Source organism: Periplaneta americana, chromosome 11 (genome assembly GCF_040183065.1).
Source record: "Periplaneta americana isolate PAMFEO1 chromosome 11, P.americana_PAMFEO1_priV1, whole genome shotgun sequence".
Lineage (NCBI taxonomy): Eukaryota > Metazoa > Arthropoda > Insecta > Blattodea > Blattidae > Periplaneta > Periplaneta americana.
This window is the reverse complement of record NC_091127.1, coordinates 119,634,469-119,647,629: the sequence shown is the minus strand read 5'-3', so window position 1 is coordinate 119,647,629 and position 13,161 is coordinate 119,634,469. Positions and strand designations below refer to the sequence as shown.

Below are 13,161 nucleotides of genomic sequence, written 5' to 3'. Positions count from 1 at the left end.
ACGCTTTACCACTATACTCAGTACGCCGTTATGCAGATTTCCCACTGAACTGTTCTATCGGGCCCAAAGTCTCGAAGCCTACTCATCACACAACATAACTATATAATATCATGTCAAATCCTATTTGTTTCCACAAAATAAATCTTATCCTAGTTTCTCTTTTTCTGCTAAATTTTAATGTTATCATACGTATAATATTATTGATTAATAATTTTTTTTTCTCAATTTTCTTACCTGCGAATACGCCGATCTCTGCGGTCTCTTCTTGTTCTCCGAAGTCTCCATGTTGCTTTACGAACTGAGTTACAATTCTCCATTAAAAATCTGCAGAACAAACGCAATGCAGTGATATGAACTCACATGATCCACACTTCAGTGGGCTTCCGTGATAATCTCAAAGCATACAGTACCCAATCCATCTTTACTAGATTAGATTGCAGTGTTATAAATTAGTGCGTTATTCCAAGGATAACTTAATATAGAACAAGTCAAAATAACAAATAATAAATTACACCTACTTATATGTACACACTGCATATATCTTCTTCTTCTCAAGGTACTACAACTTCAAAATTGAATGTCTTGGCCTTCTCAACCACTTTTTTCGAGGAACTTCTATTCTGTACGACCATCATCCAATCCATGATTCTTCATTTTATTCATGTTCCGTTTAACTCGCCAGATCTTTACGAGCAAGATTTTTACCAGGGTTAGGTTGCCGGCCTAACACTCAACCCCCAACCTGGAGGACCAGGTCTCCCTATTTATAAACCCAGGAGACAGGGTGGCCCAGCTATACCCCCAGGTACTGGGTACTCATTTTAGTTGCCTTCTACGACATGCATGAGCTACTTTGGGACTATTCTAACCCGGTCACCACACGGGTGCACTGTATATATATTGCAAATTTTGTATAGATTAACTTAACAAAAAAGAAAAAAAAACTCCGTACAATTCCACAACAAGAACTCCAATCATACCAGGCAGACAACAGGTTTGATTTCTAGTACACAGAGTAAAAGCACGGTATCTTCTTAATACAATCTAATATATTTTTTTATTTCATTAAATGATATTTTCATGGCTGTATCTCAGAAACGGATAGACCGATTGGTTTTTTCCTTTTTTTCGTAGGTGAATAGGGTTGAACATCATCTTTACAACGATGTGTCTGAAGCTACGGAGTGCAATTTGAAATTAAAAGTAGGACTGTGTGAAGTTAAAGGAGTGGAACAGAAAATTCAACCCGGAAATGGTTTTGAACGAGAAAAGTAAACATACATATCTACACACCAATCTCTCCATTTGTCTTGGAGAAAATTATTCCTCTTTATCAGAGGTTGGTATCAACTGAACTCCTGGAAAGGTGTCTGAATGGAAAAACACAGAATGCCAATGAATGTCTCCACAGCATGGTGTGGAACAAGTGCCCAAAAGGAAATTTTGTATCGAAAAGAAAAATTGACATAGCTGTAGCCATTGCAGTCAGTGAATTTAATCATGGATATAGCAAAACTATGACAAGAACTCTTCAGCAAGCTGGTGTTTCTCCTGGTCATCAAGGGATGAAAACTAGTATTGCTCGGGACAGGAGACGCGTCAGGAGCAGAATACTGCGTTCGACTCAGAAGTTCCAGCACTACCGAAAACAGGTGAAGATGGCCAAGATAAGAGCAGTAGCAGCCCTTAAGCAGAAGGCAGGATGTAGTTATGCTTCAGGAGGACTCTAGTAAGGTCAGACTTCAAAACATAACATTCTAGCTATTTCTGATGACATAATCACTAACTAAACTTTCAACTTGGATTATCTGTAAATTTAATTTTTCTCATTTTTCAATATTGGGATTTATTTTAGTCTTTATTGCCTTGGACTAGATGCATGAAATTTGGCACACACGTTAAATATTATATTATGCAATAACTCAAGAATTAATTTTATTCTGTCTAACAGCAGATCGGAGATATGATTATTTTAGTATTGCATGTAATTTTTAATTCAAATGTTTGTACTATAATGAAAGATAAAAATTTTTTCTGCCTAAAAAAACTGATGATAAAAAACAATAATTAAGGAGTGCATAGACCCATGTTGTCTCCATATTTTGAGCACAAAAACATGTCATCACAATTTCAAACATGCAAAATGAGTCCCAAGCTTTTATATAATTTATATGAAAATATTTTTTTTAACGATACAATTCTTAATCAAACTTTCTAAAAATTTAAACACATAAGTAAGTCTATGAGACTTGTTTGTGGTAAAAAAATGAAACGAAAATATCCATAGGTTTCTGAGATATAAATTTCACCGCAGTATCCCCTTACTTAACAATAAATATTATTATGAAATCCCGACAGCCTGTTAAATTAATATCTGTTCTACTATCCTTATTAATTTAACTCCACACATTCAATTTCTCCTTATTGACTTTAAACATTCACCATCTGTTCGTTAGTCACTCACGTTCCTTCAAGCATTCTAATCTTGCTAACATAAATTTATATATATTTCTGTCTTTCTCCATCGCATCTAGCTCGTTCTACTCTACAGGATATTATTCTGTTGATCTCTATTACTTTATCAAATTATTGTTTTTAAATTTTAACTGGCTATTCTTATTAAAATCCTTATACTAACATTCCTATTTAAAACACTTTAAATCTTCACACTGTTTTACTCATTTTACCTGATACACATCTTTATTATTCTTGCTCACTATAGTTTAAAATCATCCATTTTTAACCTCAATCAACGCCCAGCAAAAACTATCACCAATATCATCTTTCACAAACTTCACTACATCACTTTCCAAGATTTACTGCTTTGCAATAAACTTCAATTGGTAACCATATTTATTAACTAGCCACTTTTTTTTAACTTCCAAACTGATCCCTATTTCCGAAGTCCCTTGAACACACTTTCACCACACTAAACACGAGTTACGACATTAAATCACAAAACTATCATATTGAAATAATTCTATTTTTTAATTTTAGTAGGTTATTTTACGACGCTTTACCAACAGCTTAGGTTATTTAGCGTCTGAATGAGATGAAGGTGATAATGCCGGTGATATGAGTCCGGAGTCCAACACCGAAAGTTACCCAGCATTTGCTCATATTGGGTTGAGGGAAAACCCCGGAGAAAACCTCAACCCGGTAACTTGCCCCGACCGGGAATCGAACCCGGGCCACCTGGTTTCGCGGCTAGACATGCTAACCGTTACTCCACAGGTGTGGACTGCAATATTTCTATTTAGGCACTTTATTTATTGTTGAAAAGTAACGAAACTTAGCCTATATTAAAAAATTAAGTATGGCCAAGTTAAATTTTATCATACTGTAATTGAAAATTCAGTAATAAACTATGTCATTCATGGTTATTTACCAGCATATTAATACCTGGTTTTTATGCTTTTTTTTTTTTTTTTTGCAGCTGAAAGGAAAGGTACTTATCTCAACGAAACATCAGCTAGAGATGCTCGATGCCTGCTCTTCTTGAAGTTCATTACCGAGAACAGCTTCTCACATATTCTATTAAGAATATTCGCCCGCGCGTCACAAGCTGTGTTTCGTTAACGAATGCTTATTATTTAAGAAAGAACGAGAGCGAATGATTGCTCGTATCTTGCAGTCTCTAAAGTTAACAATAGAAAAAAAACAGGTTTCCCATGACATAGGAAAAGAACATGGTTGGTGATCACGTTTCTTTCGTTTCTCTACGTCCATTATGCATTACATGTACTAGTAATCACAACTCAAGAGACAAGAGAATATGGAAGGATCCTGAACAGTTAACTAGAGCACCCCTCCTCCACCGCAACGGTACCAACCCTACTCTGCGCTCGCGAGTCATTTCTTTGATTCAACCCCTTCTACTGAGCGCTCGTCCTCAAGGAGCACCGTTCGTACAGAGTTGGTATTGACAGAGTAGAGCAACTGCTTTCCCTACAGCTTGTCGACAATGCGGCGCTCCGATTGGTTCACGTGACCTCACACACTTCTCTGGACCCTACGCGCGCTTGCAGTAGCACAAGAAAACAATTAAATAGGAATTTTCTTATTAGCTTGAAGACAGTAAAATGCCACAGTGTTGTTCATATGGATACTACACAAGACAAGGAAGGTGTACATCTTTATCGGTTACTTCAATGGAAGAGAGAAAACGAAATGAGAGAAATTTGAGTGACCTCAGAAATGAAAAACATCTAGAAGTCCTCACTTGTGCAAAGTATGATTTTGTGTTTTATTCAACCTAAATAATTCAAACCCGATTGTTTAATTAAGGTACCGGAAGAAGTCGATATAATAAATTGTTTATCCTCTCATTCACTTTTCCATGTAGCTACATATTACAGAGGGCCAGTTTCAAAATGGCCTTACCGCACAGTGGTTAAAAAACGCAAAATAGCTGCAGAAATGTATTTTCAATTCGATTTCACATATTTAATACAATTACCTCTGTCATATACAGGGATATCATTTTATTTTTACTTCAATTCTTATTGTACCTGAGTTTTTGAATGTACTTCACACCCACCCCCCTCTACTAGTAAACTTCCAACCGTCCTCCACACAGAACCAAGGCCGTGTATACAGTCAAAGTCGCATTACGGTCATAGTAAATAGTACTGAGTTAGTGGGTATAGTACATTCCAGAAATATGTTCGCGTTTTCCAGTGACGAAAGAGCTTTCAATATTGAATCATATTCTCGCACAGGTACTGTTGTCCGTTTGCCTACGTCGCATCTCGGTTTCCCCCACTCTCTTCTGCTCGCCCCTCTGTAAAGGCTAGTGGCTGGGGTGTCTTAGCTATTTTCTCAAAATATTAATTTCTGTTAGGAATTGGACGTCTAGATAATATTATGCAACTATTTAAAATAACTTAAACAAAAGTAATTAACAGTCACGTTATTTCCCCCCTTTCTACGATCCTCCGACGTAACCATTTTGACGGATAGTAGATAGCATATTATCTCAGTAATTTTATCTTTTCAGATCGGTGAGAGGTGAAGATTGAATTTGCAGTACGTAAGGTACACTTTTATAGACTAGGTACAGAATTATTTCAACATGAGTTACTGGTACGAAGGACGAAACTGATAATTGGAATTAGGTACAGTAGTCTATAGTGCGATAATATGCACAAAAGAAAACATCTGTATCGAAATGAACGTCCACCATTTTCAAAAGTGTGTTTAAATATCCATATTATGATTATTTTTCAATTTAACTTCATTCTCTATATTGTACGCTAATGTGCTGTAGACAGTATAATATACACCGCATAATGAATACGTCCGAAGGGATAGCTGAGTTCGTGAGTAAAAACACTTATTGTTAATACTGTACTTTATTTTGATTAAACAAAAACTTAATGAAAATTATCAAACTTAGTTCCTAGTTTACGTAAGTGGAGGAACTACTTTTCTTCCCTCCTATACGTAGTAAAGCGATTTGTTTGTATTTTACGCCAGTATCATCGAACTCCAGGCGTGGAAGCGGGTAGCAAACGGTGTTTCCGGTTCTCAACCGTTAATCCAAAGGTATAGGCAGGTTAATATTAGAAAATGTTAGTAAAAATGAAATGATGTTCCTGTATTAATAAAATTACTAGTTGCATATTATTTTATGACAAACTCTCATTATGTTCTGACAAGGGAAAATTATCTCTTCCTAGGGGCATAAATTAGACAATATTAATAATTTTATGCATATTCGACAGATTTTTGTAACATTTTATAAGCCTATAGTAATTACTGGCAGTATAAATTAATAATTTTATGTGAAAATCAAGACACATTTCTTGAGCTGTTACTAAGTGATTCTTGGTGTTTGGAACTGTCGTATCGGGCAGACATTTTTCATAAGCTGAATGAACTGAAGGTTTCAATGCAGGGTCGACAGGAAACAATAATTTCCTCAACCAATAAAATGAAAGGTTTTAAAAGAAAACTCCAGAAGGTCTGCAGTTCAGAAAGGAGATTGTCGAACTTTCCATCTCTTCTTAATCTAGCAGAATATAAAGATCTGAGTAAGCTGAAAGACCGCATTTGTGATAACTAGAGGGTGGAACCGGGATACTTTAGCAATCAATGTACGCAAGCATTGACTATAGCTTTTACACACTCGGTACTGAACACACACTGCGGACATAAACAAAGGTAGTACAGTCTGGTTATGATTGAAAATAAAGTACATGAATACATACCTTATACATGCAAGGTTCCGTCTGCTTCGGTTTCGTTGCCGGCATTGCAATGAACAACAAAATACATCCGAAGATTTGCGAACTGAAACGTCCTGCGGCGATCACTTAACCAGTTTTTATATTTTGAGAACGACCGTTCAACATCACAGGATGTCAATGGTGAATGCAAATAATACGACTGGTTGTTTCGACATTGCACTTGTACACGATACCAGATACAGCAGAGCGTCTCGTTTAGGCACAGAGAAAACGTAAAGAAAGTGCAGGTAACATGTGGGAGCGGACGAGCCGTACGATAAACACAAGGGGTGTACAAGGTTTTAGCTACAATTAATTATACTAATTAACATTAATTGACATTATATTTTCCAAAAACACACAAAATAAAAGAAAACAAATTGCATAACATTATCATATACACATTTATGGTACAAGCAGCTCTGTCTGGAATTATCTTAATACCAGTAATAGGAGCAAATTATATAGAGGAACGGAAAACTAAGAAAATAAAAATAAATAAAAGAAACTTTACTTCTATGAGGTAGCAGAGTGGAAGCGAAAGTAAACGGAGACAAGACTGAAGAAATTTTATTTAATGAAGAAAGACAATTAGAAATCAGATATCATACGTGCTAATCATACCGTCTTAGAGATTGCATCGCCAGATCTACATTAACTTATCAGACGAGAAATTTGTTGTAAATTATGAATATCAAATTATCATCAAAACCATCATAATCATATTAGCAATAATTAATCACCATAAATAAATAAAACATATATTTAGTCAGTCACTAAAATCAGCACTAAATAGAAAGATGAAAAGTTATTTGCTCAACATTTCTAAAAATTATACCTTTAAACAAAATCTTTTGTGAAACATTTCAGCAAGCTTTGTAATTATTTTTTCCTTTTCTTTCAGCGGTGAAAATCTGTACATTCAATCTGCTGTGACTTATTAAATTTAGTAGACTTTAGATGTTCTGTCGAGATTTAATGCAATTATTTTCACCAAAGTTAATTGTGTGTATTAATACTGACCAGAACGGAAGCAGTTTACAGTTCTCGTAGAACTTCACATTACACATTAATTTCAGTGTATCTTACTTGCATGCTAGCCATCTAGCAGACAAATGGTTGAGACGTAACTAAGTTTGTAAGTGGCCTATATTGCTACCATTAATACCCTTCTTCCGGGTGAGCCATAGAACATTATCTTGTTTGAAGTAGTCCTCGATATCAAACAGTGTTCTATCCTTCGTCTCGGGTAAGAAGAGAATTATAAAGACTGTGCACACGAGACATGACGATCCGAATAGGAAGAACAATCCGTTCATTCCGAGATTATTCGACAACGAGGGATATTCCTTGATCACAGCTCCCAATATCAGATCATTGGTAGTATAGATGTAACCACACACATAACTTCTCGTGGTGGAATGTTGCAGCTCCCCAATCATAATAGCAGGAAGCACGAAGAAGCCCAAGGAAATGAACACAAAAAACAAAAGTACAATCGAGAAATTTAGCCACGCTTCAACGGCGTCCGGAATGGGGTATCTGTTCTCTGAAGCCTGCACTGTGATTAATATTCCGAGGGCTGTGGCAAAGAAGAATGATCCTAAACCCGAAACGATACCTACAGGTCGGCGTCCAATCCATACGAGGAGTAATGCAGTGAGTAAAGTTGCAGCCAGACGAACAACGGATATGATGATGTTGGCGATCACATCATCTGGTCCGTGCGAGCTATTTCTCCTCAGCTTGGACAGGATGTCAATTGAGTAGTAGGTGAAGAGACTGAGTCCACAGATACATTGAATGGTATTAAAAAAGTGGCTGATGAGAAAGGGCTTCAAGATATTCGGCTTTAAGAAGTGTCTGATCAAATGGACAAACTGATTTATTCTGTCCTTCGCCGTTATTTTATTCCCTATCACGTTTTCCTTGGCAATACACAACCTCTTTTGTAGCTCCAGCAATTCTTCTTTTACCTAAAAGGAAAAAAAATAGATTTGTTTAGATTACACTTCATTAAAATTTATTAGAATTTGATTGGATTGGATTAGATTGAACAGGATTGGTCTGGAGTGAACGAACTGGACTGGACTAGACTAGACTAGACTAGACAATATTCCATTATATTATATTTCAGTCAAGTAATAATAATTATTGTTATAATTAATATTTATGTGTAGTTCTCCGAAAAAGGAAATGATACGACTCTTAGTAATGCGAAAGTCTTATTTCTATAGCGAGGTTCACACGATAATCACGTAATCATGCAGGAAGATATTTGGCAGCGCATGCACATATTCTCCCTTTTCCAAACTACACATCAGTCAAAATGTTATCATTTATCTGTCCAGTTCTGGTAAAAATCTCTAATTACGTCCCATGATCTTTTATCTTTCATGAAAGTATGGCAGGAACAGTGTGGAAACAATTAAATTATCGTAGGGAAAAGAAAAAATTGTTATGAAATGGTTAATGTAGAGGAATGACAAAGGCCACAAGGACCACGAGAAAGAGAATAAAGATCACGAAAAGGACAAACACAAGAACCAGGCCCATGATATGAACTATGAGAAAGGCAACAATAATCGCGATAAGGACCATGGCAAATACAATAGCAACTGCTATTATATGGCAGAGATAACGACAGGACCACGATAAGATTCTTGACATGGACCATGACAAGCGTCAGAAAAAGGATGACGATAAGAATCACGACATGGACTACGATAAAGACCACGACATGGACCACGATAATAACCACGACATGAACCACGATAAGGATTACAAGGATCATGATAAGGACAAAGATCACGATAAAGGATATGACAAGAATAACAAATGCCACAATAAGGCAGATGACACAATTAATTAGGAAAACTATAAGGGCCATTAAGTGACAAAAAGGGCATCGAGAAAGATATCCAAGATCACGATAAAGAGCATGACAAAGACAACTAGGTCCACTATAAGGACACCATAAAGTCAATGGGTCACGATAAGAAAAATGGCATAAACAACAAGGACCATAAAGGTAACAAAGACAAGGCCCTCGATATGTCTCACGACAAGGACCACAATAAATACTAAGATAAGGATGACTATAAGGTCCACAACATGGACGACGAAAGAACTACGATAAGGATTACAACAAAGACAATAATGATTATGATAAGAGTTACAAGGAGAAGAGAACGAAAAGGACAACGGCTGGAACCATAATAAGTACGACGACAAGCGACACAATGAGAAACACGATAAGGACCACGATATCGATTACGGCCACGACAAGGGCCACGAAACGTATAAGAAGTGCCACGGGACGGAAAAACGTAAGGACCACGACAAGCAACAAAATAAGGATCATCCCTATGACCAAGACCACTACAAGGACTATGACAAAGGCAACAAGGACTGTGATTCAGAAAGTATAATGATAAGAGCTTCAATAAAGGCAAAAAAATCACGATAAGAACCATTACAAAGACAACGACCTCTGTAAAGGTTACGACAAAGACAATAAAAATAAAGGTAAGAACCATGTCAAAGACAATAAGAACCTCAGTAAGTACCACGATGAATTGAACGAGAAGAAGTAGAATTAGGCTCACAACAAGATTCACAACAATCACTAAAACATGACGGACATAAGACAAGGGTCACGAAATGGACCGCGACAAGCAACATTGTCTTATTTAACGTGGTCCTTATGGTCCTTATGCTTGTTGTGGACCATTTTATGATTGCTGTCTTGGTCCATGTCGTGATATAGAAATATTTTTAAGTTTTTTGGACGTAATCTGCCTCTGGTGAGTCCAAACGACTTGATAAAAACTTACTTCGCCACTAGTCTTGGTGACTCATAGTGTTAGCATTCAAATGTAAATACTATTGCCATTTAAAATTTCTTAATGCTTGTTAAAAACATTCTAAATTTCAATTTTATTATTAAAAATTTACTCCATCTACAATACCATCTTAGTTCCAAATTATAATAATTATTTGCTAAAATTTGTCTCAGTGCGACACATTTTTAAATATATATTTTTTACAATTAACGCATTCATTAATTTTTTATAATATTATAATTTTTAATTTTGTATTGTCTGTGACCATTAGCACTTACTAGAAACAAGTCTCATTGTGTTCACGATCGGCCAATTGATCCCAGGACTCTGTAAAACTCAGTTTTAATGTTCAAGGTACTAAAGAAAAACTCACAGGTATAGGACTCGAAATTGCTCCCTTCCGCATGACACGAAGAAGTTTTGGCCGACTGAGCTATTGAGACGAGACGTAAGGTCTTTCTTCTGCGGGTCATGTCGATCCTGCCATGAAGGCCAAATTTCGGTGTTACTGCACTATATTTACTTATATTAATCAATTTTCACAACTATTCTGTAGGTTTTCAAGCAAGTTTCTGAACTAGTTTCAACAACAAACGAAATATATTGAACTTAAATAAATAAATTACACATTATCCCATGTATCTGGGCTCCGAAACTCCAATCATGTGCAGTGTCTTATATTTGGAATTTTGAATATTCCATCGTCTCATTCGTTTTTTGGGGACCTGTGGATTCCAGGATAACAGTTAATTTAACAGTGAGCCCAGCCTTCTGGAATTTTTGTGACCTTGTACATATTTCATAATCCTATGTTTTATATTAGTGTTTTCGCATTGCAGATTGCAGGACGCACATATCAAATCCATCTTAATACTTCAGCATGCTTACCTATGCATTATGGCTTGTGGTTTTTTATTTCTAAACATGTGGGGTGCTAAAATGTTGAGGTTTGACTCGGAAATTCAAAAGATATTTTAATTTTTTCAATATAATATATTCTTGCTTGGTAAATGACTATATGAGAAATAGTCTTTTGGTCAAATTTGCAATAATATGTCATTTGTTTTTTTTTTTTTTTTAATTTCTTGTCGGAAAATTGTGTAAATTTGTCTAAACATCATTCAAAATTATTGCCAAATATTTGTGGTTTTATTTGAAAATAATGCTATTTTACTTAATTTCTCTTATATGTTGAATAATTTCTATAATTTTTAAGAAATTACTTCTGCAAGTGCTACAATGACATCTATAAAAAGAACAATACTGGAGACATTCACACATATGAGCAGCATTCTACTTTGAAGTCGTGAATAACTATTGTCTTCTCATTCCCACCTCTGTGAGACATTCTGAGATATGGGCTTACTATTAAAGAACAAAGTAGTGAAATGTCCTAAACCAGGCCTGCACAAGTTTGCGCTCTCCGAGCCGGCTCTCAGCTCATGAGCGGAAAGCAGATATTAGCTGCGCTCTGTATAAGGGTGGACTGGAAGAAGAGGTGATCTCGTACAAAATATACACAGAAGGAAGTACTATTACGAGTGTTTATGAAATGAACTTCCGTTCAGTGTTTGCAAAACTATCTTGGAATATTATTAATTAATAAAGAAAAATTTATTTTACAGAAGTAATAGAAATTCTATAGCTACTTAAATGTACAATATCATTTTGTTATAGGCTATTTTTATTTACCAGTACATCAAAACGAGGTTTTATGCTGTTGGCAGCTGAGAGGAACAGTAGCCTACTGATCGTAATGAAACATCAGTTACAGATGTTCGATGTCTGCGTTTACTAAGTTCATTATAGAAAACAGTTGCTCACAAATATAAATGTTGAGTTAAACATAGCAATCATTTTCACAGCCAGCCTCTGTAGTCGTGGATTGGGTTATTTTACGACGCTGTATCAACATCTAGGTTATTTAGCGTCTGAATGATAGGAAGGTGATAATGCCGGTGAAATGAGTCCGGGGTCCAGCACCGAAAGTTACCCAGCATTTGCTCGTATTGGGTTGAGGGAAAACCCCGGAAAAACCTCAACCAGGTAACTTGCCCCAACCGGGATTCGAACCCGGGCCACCTGGTTTCGCGGCCAGACGCGCTGACTGTTACTCCACAGGTGTGGGCTGTAGTCGTGGATATTATTGCTAATATTTAGTCTTGTAAAACTCAACCAGGCTAGTAGTATAATTCAAACGATCTTTAGCCCTTACGTCACGTTGAAGATCAATAAGTTCGAGCTGTAAATCGTTAAATGTTAAATGTTATGTTCCGTCTTTTAGATTCCTCCATACTGTACTGTAGCAGTAGGTAAGCAAGCTGAAACAGTTACTGAGAATAGGCCTACACACTGCACTCCACTAGATAACTGATTAGTCGTTTCCCTCTCCTCTACCTATAGGAAGTCTGTCATTCTGACGTATCTTCCTCTCCGTTTCGGCGAGCTGTAAACACGGCTCTTCCGCTCAGATGGAGCGCGCGCGCTCGTTGAGCGCTGTTTGTGCAGGTATGTCCTAAACTATCTAGCAGCCAATGTCGAGTTACCTCTGTGACATCTGATCACAGCACTAGATTGGAAGACCTTTTCAACAGCAGGTGGACTTGTGATATTGGCAAGAAGCTAGACAGTACAACAGAACTTGGATTAATCCTTCATTCGTCAAAAATTTTCAACTGGAGGACCTCTTATATCGCTGACAATGTCGTAAAGGATCTGTCTACTGGTCAAGCATATAGATATCAAATCATACAGGTCATAAGGACAGGGCAAATTCCTACGAATCTGACCCCTCTTGAAGTTGTTCCAGTGAGCTATTCAAGGTTCTTAACAAAAACAGGCTTTGTCAAATACGGGTTTCAAAACATGATCTGAAAGGTAAAACACTCAACAACTTAAGATTGATTGTGGAATTCATCTTTGATTTCTACTATCCACGTTGTTTCCGTATCAAAGTTAAACACTCTTGGATGGAAGGACCACGCCACATCTTATCTCAACTGCGACGAGTTGGGCTGCAAAAGAAGGCTGTAGTGGAGCTATTTTGCCAACCATCCAGCGCTCAGCATGATATGCATTAAGCGAAA

The 13,161-nt window shown here is 36.6% G+C and overlaps 2 protein-coding genes across 4 annotated transcripts in view; both read right to left on the bottom strand.

Moving 5' to 3' along the window:
- LOC138709291 (facilitated trehalose transporter Tret1-like) overlaps nt 1-322 on the bottom strand; it is a 35,666-nt gene extending 35,344 nt beyond the window's left edge. Inside the window, exon 1 of the mRNA XM_069839954.1 lies at nt 235-322. Within this exon, the coding sequence (XP_069696055.1) occupies nt 235-285 (51 nt within the window). The 5' untranslated portion in view covers nt 286-322. The remainder of the gene's footprint in view (nt 1-234) is intronic.
- Nucleotides 323-6,555: 6,233 nt separating this feature from the next.
- The window catches only part of LOC138709288 (facilitated trehalose transporter Tret1-like), a 39,069-nt gene continuing 32,463 nt past the window's right edge, over nt 6,556-13,161 (bottom strand). For all 3 annotated transcript variants that reach the window (XM_069839950.1, XM_069839949.1, XM_069839951.1), the window contains one exon: nt 6,556-8,206. In XM_069839950.1, the coding sequence (XP_069696051.1) occupies nt 7,361-8,206 (846 nt within the window). In that variant the 3' untranslated portion in view covers nt 6,556-7,360. The remainder of the gene's footprint in view (nt 8,207-13,161) is intronic.